At 38.7% G+C, this 16,437-nt stretch overlaps 1 protein-coding gene across 5 annotated transcripts in view; it reads left to right on the top strand.

Annotated features, from left to right (window-relative positions):
- BTBD9 (BTB domain containing 9) overlaps positions 1 to 16,437 on the top strand; it is a 150,461-nt gene that overhangs the window by 10,459 nt on the left and 123,565 nt on the right. For all 5 annotated transcript variants that reach the window (XM_083604543.1, XM_083604541.1, XM_083604540.1 and 2 more), the window contains 5 exons: positions 732 to 943; positions 2,670 to 3,033; positions 5,497 to 5,761; positions 7,477 to 7,696; positions 9,226 to 9,345. In XM_083604543.1, the coding sequence (XP_083460669.1) occupies positions 759 to 943; positions 2,670 to 3,033; positions 5,497 to 5,761; positions 7,477 to 7,696; positions 9,226 to 9,345 (1,154 nt within the window). In that variant the 5' untranslated portion in view covers positions 732 to 758. The remainder of the gene's footprint in view (positions 1 to 731; positions 944 to 2,669; positions 3,034 to 5,496; positions 5,762 to 7,476; positions 7,697 to 9,225; positions 9,346 to 16,437) is intronic.

Below are 16,437 nucleotides of genomic sequence, written 5' to 3'. Positions count from 1 at the left end.
TGCTAAAAATAAAAGCAGCTTCAAATTATGCACCGTGTGGGTATCATGAACTGAGCGAAGTAGCTAAAGCATATGTTTTGCAAATGCCATGTCTCCCCTTGAGAAGTCTTTTAGGCTTTGCAAGTAAAGAGCAGAAGGTTTATCTTTCCACAAAAGCCTCTTCAGTCTGAAAGCACACTGGGCATTGATACTTTCCCGGGAGAGCTTTTCAAGGACTTAATAGTATATCTGTCTTATAAAACATGATTCGTTGAAAAGGCTTCCTATATTAATAATTGAAAATCACTGTGATCTCAGTTTTGGAGAGTTAATCAGGCTCCTGTGAGAATAGGTCATAAATACTAATATTCTCGCTAATTATGGATGAAAACTCTTGGTGTAGATTTCAATATTTAATTTGAGCACTGCTATATGGTTCCTAATTGATCTGCCCTGGTTACAGAATCAATTTTAACTTGTACAGAGCATTATAATTAGTGAGTTGGCTGACTGTGTGGAAACCCTACAACATAATGATTTTCTTCTAATTTGCTTTATAAGGGCTTGTTTATTTGGAACAGTTAGATTGGCAGTGTTACATTCTGACATCTGCTTTCATTAAACCTGGGACTTTCTTGTAGCCAAACAGTGTTTGTATCAATCAGTTGATGAAAGGATGTACATCACTTAACTTTAAAATAACTTTTAGAGGAGAGTCCCTCTTTCATATTATTTATGCTTTATTTTTATAGGTGTAGGATATATCACCCTCCTGCAAGATGAGTAACAGCCATCCACTCCGTCCTTACACAGCAGTAGGTGAAATAGACCATGTTCACATTCTGTCCGATCATGTTGGTGTTCTGATGAATGGGGAGGAGTACAGTGATGTTACCTTTATAGTGGAAAAGAAACGTTTTCCTGCACACAGAGTGATTCTGGCAGCGAGGTGCCAATATTTCAGGTGAGGTATAACTTCTTATCAGATATACTTAGAGCTTCTGGTTAAGCAAGATAAAATAGAAACTACTAAAAGTAAACTGATTTCATCTGCTCAGTGCATGGGAGCTTTCTGAACACCTATTACGGTACACTGTTTTTAACTGTGAGACAATACTTATATTATGCTGTCATATCTTGACCTTCACTGCATAGGTATCCAGAATGGATGTTGGTTGTTAAAGACCTAAAATTCAGGACGTTCACACACTATACATGCTTTCCCCCAGGAAACATTGTTACTGTGAAGTGCGGTAAAATGTGTGTATTTACATTTCATACAACGTGAGATAGAATTATGTTGTTGGATGTGAGATTTCACATTTTATTTGTTCCTTGCTTATCTTTAGAAATAGAGTTTTATGCTTTCTCCTACAGTTGTGAAAAACAACTCTGTCTTCCTTTCAACCCACTCCACCTCCCAACATTTGCTTTGTGTTCTGTCTGGTGGTAGATGAAATTTAGGCAAGCAATTTGAAATTTTCTTACAGAACCTTAATCTATTCTCCTTTTGGGTAGGTGTGATTGCCTTAACCATAGTTTATGGTTAAGTCCCTGATAAAATCCTAGACAAATTTCTATTCATTATCTATTTTTAGAAAGATCTAAAATCTCATAGTAAGGTTATCTTAAAAAGAAATTTACGTTGGATGACATCCAGTGTTCCACAAGCAGACTTCTGCTTCCTCTCCCTCTCCATATTGCAGATGCCATACACTCACCAAATCCACACTGGAGTGTTCCCCTATACCACTGTGAGAGTAGAAGTCTGTTCTGCTCATGGGCAGCCACAGCTGGGTAGCACCCAATATTTCTTTTTGTGTGTGTATTTGAGCAGATATAGTTCTTAAGGTTGATTTCAGCTGATGTTTTCTGATGGTAGTGGAATGGCAGAGCGTTACCTGAATAACTGCCTCTTCTGCATGGCCTTGGCCAAACCGTAAGATCAGCTTTGTTGGCGCATATCAGACGCTTACTGATTGGCAGCAGATAGACTCTCTCTGCTTTCAGTTGGTTTTTGAAAATATTTGAAGTTTGAATCTCCCTCCCAAAAATACTGTTGGTGGTTGATTACAGTAATCTCAGAATATATATCTTAGAAGAAAATTAGCTCTACCTTCTCTCTTCCTCCACATAATCCTATGTGTGATGATGTAAAATAGAATACAACAGCACGCTCTGTTTACCTGTTTGGTTTTCAGTATACTGCTACCCTAATCAAAATGATATAAAATGAGTGACCAACTGATTTCTATGGGTAAAGTTCAGGAAAGCACTGCAGATAGTATAATGTTATTGACTCCCAAGAACATCATGGTAAATACGGTAGATACTGCACCTTCCATTTGATGTTTTACCGGACACTCTGTTGCATGTGTTGAATGAAACAATTTGTTCACTTCCTTTTGTGCAGTTGCTTCTGATAATCCGTTGTAAGTAAATTTCAGTTGAACTCTGGAATGTTTGTTCTAATATCTCATAGCAAGTGCTCACATTCAAAGCTAAGGTCATAGTTTCTAACTTTAAGGACCAACTATAATTTTCTTAAAATTGCATAGATTTAACTTTCAAATGAAATTATTGACAGTTGTGTTTGCCGTATTCTACAATATATGCTTCAAGGCTTACTTAAGGTCTCTCTTACCAGAATACAAGTTTTTTTTACATTGTTTCTTTCTCCCCTTGTACAGAGCATTATTATATGGCGGAATGCGTGAATCTCAGCCTGAAGCAGAAATCCCTCTCCAAGACACCACTGCAGAGGCCTTTACAATGTTGTTAAAATATATTTACACAGGCCGTGCCACATTAAGAGATGAGAAGGAGGAGGTCCTATTAGACTTCCTCAGTTTAGCACATAAATATGGATTCCCAGAACTGGAAGATTCCACCTCTGAGTATCTTTGCACCATCCTTAACATTCAGAACGTTTGCATGACTTACGACGTTGCTAGTCTGTATTTGCTTCCCAAGCTTACATGTATGTGCTGCATGTTTATGGACAGAAATGCTCAAGAGGTGCTCTCCAGTGAAGGTTTTCTGTCACTTTCTAAGGTATGTATCAGTTTTTTAAGCTTTCAGTTAAAAAATAACAGTCCCATTTTATTCTTTATGTTTGTGTAAATTTTTTTGGAAATAGGACCCGGAAATCATTCTAGTATTCATGGATTGCAATGTTCTATTCCATGTGTAGTTATTTTTCCATTTTCTATATATCTTGGATGAAGCTTGGTTGGAGTTCTTTGGGATAGTACCAAGACTCAGATCAGAGGGGAGAGAGTTGTACTTCCACCAATTATTATTTTTTGTGATCTTCCTGTGGGCTTCCCATTGGAGTCCATGGGGATTCTTCACTGCTTGTGAATCTCTTTTCCCATGTATTCTCCTTTCTCTACCACATAAATGTCAGTCTTCCCCATGGGACCATCACAACTGTTTTGGCTGTGCCATGGTGCTGTCCCCTTCACAGAACTGTTTTTGAAAACATGAAGACAATACCTGAAAATAGCTCTCATGTTTGGGAGGTAGAGTTGCTATACTGTGTCAGTGGTAGACAACATGGTGCCCTGCATATGTTATTGGACTACAACTCCCATCAGCCCCAGACAGCATGGCAAATGGTAAATGATTATGGGAGTTGAAGTCCAGTAACATCTGGAGGAGAAGAACAAAGCAGACTTTAGGGGCTGGAAACAAGCTACCTTTATATTGAATGAAACCTCTGGGACACACAATAACTTCCACTGTAAGAGAATTTGTGCCCCCTCCTGGAAATTTAATTATTAACATAATTGTCTCCATGATAAATAAAGGTAAAGTTGGTAATCAGCAGTTGGTTATTCTTTGCTTGCTGGTATAATATCACTGTTTATAATGCTGCCTAGCCTTAACATATAAATTGTAAAAAGAGGAGAGATAAAATTGAGAAATCCACTGATTGTGATAACAGAATTAGATGCAGTGCAGTGATTCCTACAACCTTTTCTTAATGGAAAAGTCAATTATACAAAAGACATGATTAGATCAGAAAAGATGCCAGTAAAGAATCAATATGTTACTGAAAATTAAAGCAGAAGCCCAAGGAGACAGGTTAATAATTAATACCATGTGGGTTTGTAAGTCATTCTGCATCCTTGTAAGATGGCTAAGGTTTAGCACTCAAACCTTGATTTTTAACATGTAGTAAAAGTCTGAAGCTGTTTTGAAGCTGTTCTGAAGATGATGCTATATTGTTGATTCTTTGAACACAGCTCTGCCTAACACTCTCTTAGGAGATAACTTTGAATATATTGTTTAGTATAGGAAACAAGCATCTTCAAATGTAGTTTCATCTGTTTAAAGAGACATTTCATACACCTTATGCTGAAGGTGCCCAGAAGATAAGAAAATGTGCTAGTATTATGTTCTTCTGTTCTCTGCTTTTGATACCATTGCACTGTTCTCTTACATTTTTGGTGTTTGTGGTCTAAATTAGGGCACAGTAAGCCTGCAAACTTCACAGGGGTTATATTTCAGGGATCATTCCTAAAGCCAAAATCACATATAGTCAAAACACATTGCATTCAATGGTAGGTGGGATTGTGAAAGTCTTTTTTCTTCCCAATATCTGCTCCCTTTCAGCCCTCTTTTTAATTGGTAATTTTTATTTTGCAAGCACACAAAGCTGAATGCACACCAGATTAATACACATAAGTTGTGGGCTTACTGTATATAAAGGGTAGGCCCTACCTTTTAGGCAGATTACAAATATTATCATACTGCTTCATTTAGAATTTGCTGGCTTTTTTAGTGGGGAAACTTTGATCATAAGTCTACATCTTTGGCTGCGAAGTTGTACCCATACCATATAAGTTATATATCAGATATGAGTAAAGAATGGTGAATACTAGCCAGTAAATAATGTTAGCTTTCTTGAATTGTTGAGAAAGATGTTGTGTGCTTCCCCTACCCTACCCTCTCCTCTTCCCACATACTTGTGAGAAGTTTCTTCAATCATATCTTGTGCCATCTGGACCTAGATCTGTGGCTGGTGGGTTTGGGTCGCTTGGTGAAGACATGGGATAGGGACTTCTTGTAGTGGGACCCTGCCCTGTAGGATTCTCTCCCTCTGAAGGCATTGATACCCACTATATTATTGGGCTTCTGGCTCCAGTTTAAGACACGTTTGTTGACCTGGGCCTTTGGTGGAATTGATCAGATTATTTAAAGTGTGAGGGTTATTATGAATTAATGTTGTATTTAATATTGTAATGATCTTTGCATTTTTAGTTATTGGGCTTTATAATGTTAGCTGAATTTTATGGGTTGTTTTAGTTAACCTTTTGTAAACTACCCTAGGATCAGAATTTCATTGTGGACATAATAGTTTCTATGGTAAATAAAAGCTTTGTGATAAGTAAACTTGTGATGAAAGGTGGCTCCAGTGGCCACTCGTGTATGTGAACTGTGGGATGCCAGGGAGTCCAGCTGTGTTTGGTTTTCAAATTGTATTTACATTAATCTTTCCTTGTTTCTTAGCCAGCTCTTCTCAGTATTGTACTGAGGGATTCATTTGCAGCACCTGAGAAGGATATTTTCCAAGCTTTGATGAACTGGTGTAAACACAACCCGAAGGAAAATCATGCGGAAATCATGCAGGCAGTGCGCTTGCCACTGATGAGTTTGACAGAGCTCTTAAATGTTGTAAGGCCTTCTGGATTGCTGTCGCCTGATGCCATTTTGGATGCTATTAAAGTTCGATCTGAAAGTCGGGATATGGACCTCAACTATAGGGGCATGTTAAGTAAGCCTCCGTATTTCCAGGGAAATGACCCTATATGTTTTCTTATACAGTGGTGCCTCGCAAGACGAAAATAATCCGTTCCGCGAGTCTCTTCGTCTTGCGGTTTTTTCGTCTTGCGAAGCAAGCCCATTAGCGGCTTAGCGGATTAGCGCTATTAGCGGCTTAGCGGGCTTAGCGGATCAGCTGATAAGCGGCTTAGCGGATCAGCTGATAAGCGGCTTAGCGGATCAGCTGATAAGCGGCTTAGTGGCTTAGCGGATCAGCGGCTTAGCGGATCAGCTGATAAGCGGCTTAGCGATCAGCTGTTAAGCGGCTTAGCGGATCAGCTGATAAGCGGCTTTGCGGCTTGGGAAAAAGGGGGGGGGAAAGGAAAAAAACCCCACAGGAACTCGCAAGACATTTTCGTCTTGCGAAGCAAGCCCATAGGAAATTCGTTTTGCGAAGCACCTCCAAAACGGAAAACCCTTTCGTCTAGCGGGTTTTCCGTCTTGCGAGGCATTCGTCTTGCGGGGCACCACTGTAATTAAAAACTTCCTTAGCTAACTATTGATGCTGAGTAAATGTTTACTAACAGAAATACAAGGCTATATAAGTGTTCACGAGGTTGTATAAGGTTACTTTGTTTACAGCAAATTGGTTGAATGGCAAAACACTCAGATCTACTGTGTTGTATTCAAAGGTTGCAAGAGTAGAAGACCACCTGTGCAACCAATATTTTTCTTTGTCTCTCCAGAAGTTGGGGGTGTTGGTAAACAGTGTGGTTTGTGTCATGGAGTAGGGAGGGATACATTGTTCATATTCGGTTTTGAGTGTTTCTTCACTCATGTTGTAACCCATCCTCATGACACAGTATACTCTGTTCTGGAGGCACTGCTGAACAGGCACGCAAGAAGTTGGCAAGAGGGAGAAGACGAGGGGAAATAGCAGTAGTGTGAGTGTCCTTCTGCTGGTGGAAACTTTGGTTACTTGCTTAAAAACACACTTGTCCCAAAAGATTCCTAAAATTCATTCTATCCTGAATATATCAGAAATATTGCACCTCCTTAAATTTAGACAGTTACAAGTCATAATAAATTAATGCCTTCCCTACTGCCCTCCTCTAAACTGACTGTCACGAGGAGGCTGCAAATCTGCAGTGGTACGCTTGAGCCACTTTTTAAATGATGTTGTTTTCCAAAGGAATTAGTATTTTGTGCGTCTTATATAAATATAAAGTTTACCAGTAATAGAAATATTTTTGAACACTTTGGACACAGTCCAGTAGAAATTAGCTATGACCAAGTCCACTTAAAATTAATGGGACATGTGATATTCCTGACCGTGTCCCATTTTATTGCTTCCAATGCGAGTTAATCATAAGTACCTTGTGTTGAATTGTTGTTTTGGTGAAAATAAGCAAATCTCTACACACACATATACACATAGGGGGTCCTGCTTGTAGGGTTCCCATAGGCATCTGGCTGGCCAAATGTGAGAATAGGATGCTGGACTGAATGGACCACTGGCCTGACCCAGCAAGGTTCACCTTATCTTCTTAATGACAGGACAGTGCCTTTAACCAGTCACTAGACACTTCGTAATGTCAGCCTTTTAGATACCTTCTGTTTTCTGCATGACTTTTTAATATCATTTGTTTCCACATTTTTGTAAATAAAGAGCATAATGTGCAAGAAGAGCATAATTTTAAAGCATCATTTTTATTCCCATTCTTCCAGTACCAGGTGAGAACATTGCCACTATGAAATATGGAGCCCAGGTAGTGAAAGGGGAATTGAAATCTGCTTTGTTAGATGGAGACACACAGAATTATGATTTGGATCATGGATTTTCCCGACACCCCATTGATGATGACTGCCGTTCTGGTATTGAAATTAAATTGGGTCAGCCATCAATAATTAATCATATACGTATACTGCTATGGGATCGTGATAGCAGGTGAGTTCCAAGTCATACTCAGTTTACCAACCATGCCTTTTCTTAGGCTACTACAGGATCACATCTATACATTAATATAATTACTTTAACAAAGCACTGGGAAACCTCTAGTTTGCAGACCTAATTAGGCCTTCCAGGGAGTCTTTATTTGGCCTTACCCCCAAGCTACACCTACCCCCCTTCACCTGATGTCATGCATGATTTCAGGTGTCTGGGGAAGTTAAAGCTGTGATTGCAAAGGAAGAATGGAAAACATTTAATTATGGTCCCAATTATTTTTAGGCAAGCGGAGTTTATATTCAATGTCTCTTAAATTTGGCACCAAATGCACAGCCTGCTGGGATCAGCTCCTTCCAGGGAAGCTAATTGCTTTTGACAGAGATGTTCTCAAGTTGCAGAGCAGAGCAACTTGAGTTGTTAAAATCGCCCATGACAAGTGATAATTACCGTATTTTTCGCTCTATAAGACACACTTTTTCCCTCCTAAAAAGTGGGGGGAAATGTGTCTGCGTCTTATGGAGCGAATGCAGGCACCTAGTTTTTGGAGGAGGAAAACAAGAAAAAAAATATTCTGAATCCCAGAAGCCAGAACAGCTAGAGGGAGTGCTGCGCAGTGAAAGCAGCGATCCCTCTTGCTGTTCTGGCTTCTGGGATTCAGAATATTTTTTTTCTTGTTTTCCTCCTCCAAAAACTAGGTGCGTCTTATGGTCTGGTGCTTCTTATAGAGTGAAAAATACAGTAAACCCACTGACCAAATCTTACAGCCCAACCCTTTGGGCAAGAGGATTTGGTCAATGACACATATTAATAGTAATAGCAGCATCTAGTATAAGAAAAACAAGGATACTGTTGCAAATCGCAAGCTTCTAATAGAGCAGAATTATTAATTTGTAAAATAAGATAGCAGAGAGATGTATATAATATAGTGGATTAAAATAGGAGGTGTAATAGAGTTGAGAGTTGTTGACCAAAATCTGATGGAAAATAGTATATAACACAAAATAAACTTCCCTTTTCAGTCTCCATTTATTCTGTGCTGATGTTTATAGTCTGCTAAATCTTTCCTACGCTACCTTGCTGATGTTGTAGCAGGAATGACTACTATGGTTCAGGTTTAAATTTAGCCGATGCAATAGGAATACAAATTACTTTTTTATGACTTTAGGTGTGTTAAATGTCTGCATTTAATGTTCCATCATGTCTGAAGGAAGACTACTTCATTTTGTTGCGATTGTGAATTTTGCCATTAAAAAGATCTCAAAGTATTTTTAGCATGCAATTATATTTCAGTTTTGAGATGTACCTGTCATGCAAATATGTGTAAGAACTGTAGTCTTGGTTACATTTAAAAGCTAATGCTTTGTTATATTGCCACTAAAGGTGTAATTTATTGAATATTTGGCTTTATGTTGTGTAGTGGAGTTCATGTGACCTTAACATAGTCATTCACTAGGATACATAAGGTATACTGTATAAAGATGGTGCATTGATAATCTCAGTGTTTCAATTAATTAATTTGCTGTTCAAAGGTCTTACTCCTATTATATTGAGGTGTCCATGGACGAGCTAGACTGGATCCGTGTAATCGACCACTCCAGATATCTCTGTCGATCTTGGCAGAAGCTGTATTTTCCTGCCCGTGTTTGCAGGTTAGTGCACAATTTGATCACATCTATGCAGTTTGGTATTATTGTCTGTATCTCAGTTGTTCCAATTTGGTTGCTTAGAGCTAGATGTCAAATTCCAGTGGTTGAGATAGCTGTGTGATAATGAGAGGCAAACTATAGGCTTGAAAAACTGTTAATCCTCTCCCCTTTTATATGCAATCCTTTTTCTGCTGGTTGTTTGTCTACCTGGTCGTCTTCAAGTCCTAAGCATGATAGCTTTTTGTGTGTATTGTAGGCATTGTAGAGAACATCTTGGCTTTGTAAGTATTTTATAACCCCAATCAATTATGAATGTTGTCCCTAACTTTTGGAAAAGTGATGCTGAAAAACCAAGAAGGAAAAATTATTATTATTTTTCTTGAATGCTCACCAGTTAATTGCAGTATACCATTATGGGTGATATGCATTAGTAATACTTTGAATAGACCGGCTCTGAGTTTGACTCCCATTGGATACCACCCATTGATAATAAAATTGCTTAGCATGTAGTTATCTAACTTATAAACCTGTTTTAAGCACTTCTTGTTAAAAAAATTAAAATATTAAAGGTAGGCCCTTCCAGAGAATCAAGTACAATTTTGGACTGCATCACTTTGTTTCACCTGTAGAAGGTACTCTTTTTATTATTCAGGCAGCTGCAATTTAGCATCATAATATTAAATGAAAATGTCATTTTCCCCTTCAGTAAATTTCTGCAGTATTACAGGGATTGCAGTTGAGGCAGTGATAGTATGTGAGATGATCTCTGATTTGAAAAGCATTACTTTGTTTTCCCTCCCATTCCCTGGCCACTTTTTTTTGGGGGGGGATATCTTTCCCCCCTTTGGTATATATAAGATCCTACACAGGTTCACATAGTATTTTTTACATCTTGTTCTAATTCAGATTGTGTGTGTGTAGGAATAACAAGCTTGTCCCAAGTATCAAGAAATAAAAGCTCCAGGGGGTAAAACTATGAGAGATTCAGAAAGTAGCATGAATCACTTCAGGGATTGCAGTTCTCGGCTCTTTCCTTTGAAGTCCTCATGGGGTTAAGGATAGCAATTCAAAGAAGCAGTAGCCTTAAAAACATAATACAAAGTTTAGTTTTTAAAAAGGAAAAGGTAAGTATCTTGTAAGAAACCAAGGATGAGTAATGCTTATATTTCTTTTCTCATAAACTTAAATTTGAATTACATTCTAACGCGACAAGTTGTTCATCCAGTAAGCGATAGCTTTTGGGAGTGCAGTAGTTCAGCGGCAGTTGGACATACAAAGGAAAAGAGTTGCATCTCTTCTGCTGAGGTTTTTGAGGAGAAATCCACCTAATATTTATTTTGTTGTCCAGGCCTTTTTCTTTATCCTTACAATACAGACCATACAGTTTTGAATGCCTTTGCATTGCTTTTCTTTGGGAATGGGACCAAAGAGATGGAAGGGCATGTCCCTGATACAGTTTAATTTTAGTGCTGAATGTAAGCCATGCTTTCAACAGGGACTGGCTCCACTCTGGAGCCCTGGTCTACTCTGGAGCATCCAGCACAGTTCCCCATGGAGCACAAAGAAAGTATTGCTCTTTCTCAAATGCACACATTTAAGCTCTTTCTGCTTGCATATTAGGGACTTGCATCTTTGCCGTAGCTGCTGTAATTGAAGTTTATCTTAAAGAAGATAACTTGGGTCAATACTCTGTGTCATCAACTCTGCAAAGGGATGCTTTGGACTGAATAAAGGAGGACATGAACACAAGGGTATCAGTTTGCTATTTAAGAAGTGAAAAAAGTATTCTGTACTTGAGGATGGTGAAAGATAGGAGTAGTTCCAGGTGTTGTTGGACTCCAGTTTGCATCTGCCCCACTCATGGCGTCAAATGACCGGGGATAACGGAAGTTGTAGTCCCAACAGTACCTGGAGGCAGGCCCATGCGGAACTTGTCTGAGGCCCAGGGCAGCCATATTGTCAGAATAAAGTTATAAACTCAAACATAAATGCAGCTGGTCCCTGGTGGGGCCTGCCGGCCAGTTTAGCCCTCCAAGACCTGACTGCCCCTCACTCTGCACAGGCCTGCCTGGAGGGCATCGTGTTGGCTACCACTTATGATGGGAAAGTATTATTAGATCTGCTATGCTGGAAAAGCATGATTGTTAAAAGCATTAATAAAAATTACTCACCTACAAAATTATTTACTAACCTAATAAGAGGTGAGGAGCATGGAGATGTGTGCTGCTAGCCGCTTAGCAGATTACTAAAATATTGCATTCTACCAAGTGGCCAAAAATGGTGCAGTCAGCATGGAATTCCAAGTTGCCAGTAGCTACCAGACAAAGAGTTAAATACAAGGTTGCATTAAAATGCTGGTAAAATATGGTGGCATGTTGAATTATTGTTGTATGCAAATATCATCTATGGGAATTGAGAGGCAAGTTGAGCTCAGCTAGGAAGGTGTACAGATTCCTTTAATTTGATGTTGTTGGGGGGGGGCATATGTTCCTGATGATGCATTGAGTTTTCCTGGTTATAGACTCTTGTTTTGTGCTCCCTGTTTTATTTCTCCCAATTTCTTGGTTTAGGCTTCACAAAACAATACCAACTTCATATGAACATTATCACAAAGTCATACTGAAAGAGTCTGCAAACTATTCTAGTTTATGAATATTTAAATGTATGCCAGATATTTCGCAGTAAACACAGACTGATTTAGTTGGCCTAATCAGTCATTCGTTGCATTACTTGCAATATATTGTAGCCATTATTACAGCCTGAAATTGGTTTTGAATAGCATTTTGAAAAATCCAAATTAGTTTCTGAACTGTTGATTGTGTTCTGTGCCTAGTGCATTTCAAGGGAGTCTTGGAGTAGGCTAAACTGCTTGCTTATATATGTGTTGGTAACCTGTTAGTTGTCAATGGGTTGGTTCCAGAGCTGCTTTCTGCTCATGGAAGGAACTGTGGGGGGATGGAGCGGGGTAGGTAAGTCAGCTTCTGCCAGCCTCTGCTTTTCTCTGGATCCAACCTAGGGATGCCATTTAAAGCAGATTTGATTATTTTGTCTGTCAGTATTTTGTATTAGTTGTTGATCTACTACATATTTAACTTGGGCTTGTATTAAACTGGAGAATGGGGTGATAACAATATTTAATACTTTTCTTCCTTAGAGTATACAATCTCTTTGTAGCTTATTCCATTTTCATGTTTTGTATCTGCGCAAAAGCTTCAGCTATTTTAAACTTTCAAGCTCACTTACTGACTGGGTTATGGTCTTGCATGGTAAACCTGCAAGACAAAAATAAAACTGAAGACTCTTTGTTGTATTTACTCTTCGTTGTATTTCCTGGTCCTGCTCTGTCATTTACTCCATGTGAAAGGACACCAGTTTATTATTATTATTATTATTATTTAAATCATATTTTAGCTTCCCACATAAATACTATAAAAACACTAAATAATAATTGTTGTAGGTAATTTAAAATTATCTTTGTTTTAATTTGGAAGTCACTTGGGGGTGCTTTCGGGGATGAAGGACAAGGTAATAAAATAATAATAAAACAACTATAATAATACTTCTATAAGTAGAATATGATAATGCTGTTTTTTTCCAAGTCTTTCCACTGCAATGAAAGCTAGCAAATATCATAGTTGCAGGAGGTTTGTTTTAAACGAAATGCACAAATTTTCCATTAAGCTGATGCGAGAAGGATAAAACTGTCACACTGGCATACTAATGAATTGAAGAGTCTCATATATTAGATTGAGATGTAACCTTGTGTTTATAATCCTTCTCTAAAAGTGCCTTACTGTTTTGATTAAATGCTAAAATTCTTCAGAAGAGCATCCTTGTCTTTTCTGATAGCTCTGCGACAAAGAGCTATTCAGATAATCAATAGTTCAGACAAGACAAACACGCATTCAAAGTAAAATAGTTGTGAGCAGCACTGAAAGTGTACAATAGTTGGCTTTTACTGGTAGTTCAACACTGGAGCATAAAATAATCTACTGGGCTCTCCAACGCATGTTTCTTATTATGCAAAATCCACAAAACAGTTAATTATAAAATACTGGTGATCAACTTGACAGAAATCTTTCTCTCTGGGCACCCTCCTCCTTCAGCAAATATGTGGTTGAGCCAGCTAATTTAGAAAATAGACAAAAGTCCCCAGTGGTCCTACCATTTTGGTGTCATTTATCTTGCATCGTTCTGTATAAATTTCCAAACCTAGTTGTTAAATTCCGATAGTAAGTATTAATTTGGTTGGTAATTATCTTCTCAAAGTGACAGAAATAGGAAACATATGCAAGTGTAAGACACATTGTCAGTTTCTTCTATAATCCAGTGTATTAGGTTTGATTATGCAAGTGACGAATGTGCCTCTTAAATCGTAAATCATCTAGCTCCCTATACACTCTTACTGATTTATTTCTTACTGTGTTTTAATGTTGCTTCATCTATCCCACAAGATGGCAAGAAATTTAGTTAGGATTTAGATTTTCCTTAATGTGCTTAGTGTTCTGGGCAGATGGCAAATTGGCATATAGCCACGTGGTGTCACTAAAGCATAACTTTCTTAAACTGGTGATTTCCTTGGCTGTTTTCCAGAGTAAATCTTAGAAATTGGTGACTTATTGGGAGTGTGTTAAATCTGCATCCTTCTTAAAATCACATTCTCTTATTTTTCTATCCTTGTAACGTATTGTGTTTTGGCCTATCTGTTTATGAAATGAGATGGAAATCAATTGAATTTGAGGATTGAAGGAATAAATGAGAAAGCAAGAGACACCCTTCACCTATTTTAGTTCACATGAGCTGCTTGTAATTTTAGGGTTTTGTGAAAAGTCTGTGTAGACAGGAAAGACGGCTATGCAAATAGACCCAGACTATAGTTTCAAAAACATAGGCATCTGGGTAAAAATGTGGAATGTACAAAGACATTGGCATATGGCCAAGCTAAGGCCTTGGCTAAGAAGTGTGTTCCCTGATCACAGATCTTTTATGTCCACTCTTTTGTGTGTTTGATCATGATTTGTAGCTATAATCTGAACTAACGATTTTGTTTCACACTTGCTGATATAAAAAGAAGAGTTTTCCATAGGCTCTGATCGTAATCAATAAAGCTGACACCAAGAACTCCTCCCAGCTCAAAGGGCTGCTTTTTTCTTATCCACTCTCATAAGAGAGCAAAGACTCTTAGAATTGGGATTGACACGCAGTTAGCTTGACAGAGAAGCAAAGTCTGTTTTGTGTATTGATCCCCAGACACTGGGCAATGCGCCAGACTGTTTACCAGCTGAAAATTAATCTTCCACTATGAAAATGGAGGTCCTGCTCTACAGCAACCCATGGCATTGTTGTGAAAATATTTGACTGATATTGAACTGTTTAGTCCTGTAAACCTAGGAAAGGTGAAAATCCATTGATCCAGTTTGGTGGGCCCCTTGTGCTGAGATTCTAAGTGGTGTGCTTTTTCTCTGTTATTATAAACTGCAGGCTCTTAATTTTGTAAACTATTAACTGTTAGAATTTCGAAACACAGATTAGTTAGTGTAATGTATGGATTCATAATGTATGGATTGTTTTAGAACAAATTTTAATTGGACTGATATCCTTTGTTCATGCAAGACGTCTTTGTTGCATGCTGTTCACTTACTCTTTAGGATTCAGACAGTGTGGCTGTATGTCCTTCTGAACTTAACACACTCATGACATTATGCAACTGTTGACCAATAATGGCAGCAGTTTAATAGATTGTTTTTATTGTGGAGGGTTATTACCTATTATTTGCAAACACTGCATGCAGATAGATTCTATTTATTTATTTATTTATTTATTTAAATGTTTACATAAATGTCTATGCTGCCCTTTATTCAAAGATCACAAGGCGGTTTGCAATATAAAAAATACAAAAATGCATAATATAGTAACAAACAAACAAACAAACAAAAACAATACCCACCTTGCTGCTTAAAAGTCCATAGATTATTTAATTAGCCAAAGGCCTGGGAGAAAATGAAAGTTTCTCTTGACACCTAAGGATATGCCATGAAGGCACCAAGCGAGTCTCCCTGGGGAGAGCATGCCACAAGTGGGGAGCCACTGCAGAAAAGGCCCATGTTGCTGTCCTCTGGACCTCTCGTGGAAGAGGCCCACAAAGAAGGGCCTCAGATGATGGTTGCAGCGTCTGGGTTTGTTTATATGGGGCGAGGTGGTCCTTGAGTATTGAACTTTTGCAATGTGTGCAGCTATGACTCCTTTAATCTCTTGCCCACAGGTAGGAGAAGATTCTGCTTCTGTATATCTAGAAACTTGTATTTCTCCACCTCCTATGGGAAAGCTGTTTCGCCCCACAAAATGAAATAATGTTGGTAGTTGGTGCTGGGAGCTTCCTATAAAGGGTAGCAAATTTCTGATGTCTCGTCATTTTGGCTCCGCCTAGCAATGACACATGAGATCCCTTTCTCTGCAGTGTCCTGTTGCTGAACAGTGCTCATCCTTCTGAGGTGCATCTTGCACTGACAGGATATGCTTTTTCATCAGCGGGCCTTTGTGGGAGAGTGAAGTACAGTGGTACCTCGGGATGCAAACGAGATCCGTTCCAGAGCCCCATTCGCATCTTGAATAGAACGTAAGACGCGACTGCACGTGCGCGTGACATCATTTTGACCGCATGTGCAAGCGGTGAAACCCGGAAGTAACGGGCTCCGTTACTTCCGGGTTGCCACAGAGCGCAACCTGAAAATACTTCTCCTGAAGCATATTTATCCCAAGGTATGACTGCACAGTGGTACCTCTGGTTATGAACTTAATTCGTTTGGACAAAGTATGCATTTAAATATGGATTTCCATACAGACATAAATTCAGAAAACAAGAAGGAATGGACTTATGACACAGACCAGGAACAGCCTGACCCACCCATGGCTAGTAGCTGTATTCCTCTGTCAGTAGGCAACCACCACACACTGAAGCTTGTGTATTGCCCTTAGCATGCGCTTGTAAATATTATACATTACAGAATACAGTGGTACCTCAGGTTAAGTACTTAATTCGCTCCGGAAGTCCATTCTTAACCTGAAACCTTTCTTAACCTGAGGTACCACTTTAGC

This window comes from Podarcis filfolensis, assembly GCF_964270895.1.
Source record: "Podarcis filfolensis genome assembly, chromosome: 3".
NCBI lineage: Eukaryota > Metazoa > Chordata > Lepidosauria > Squamata > Lacertidae > Podarcis > Podarcis filfolensis.
The sequence above is the reverse complement of the archived record's forward strand: the minus strand, read 5'-3'. Positions and strand labels throughout refer to the sequence as shown.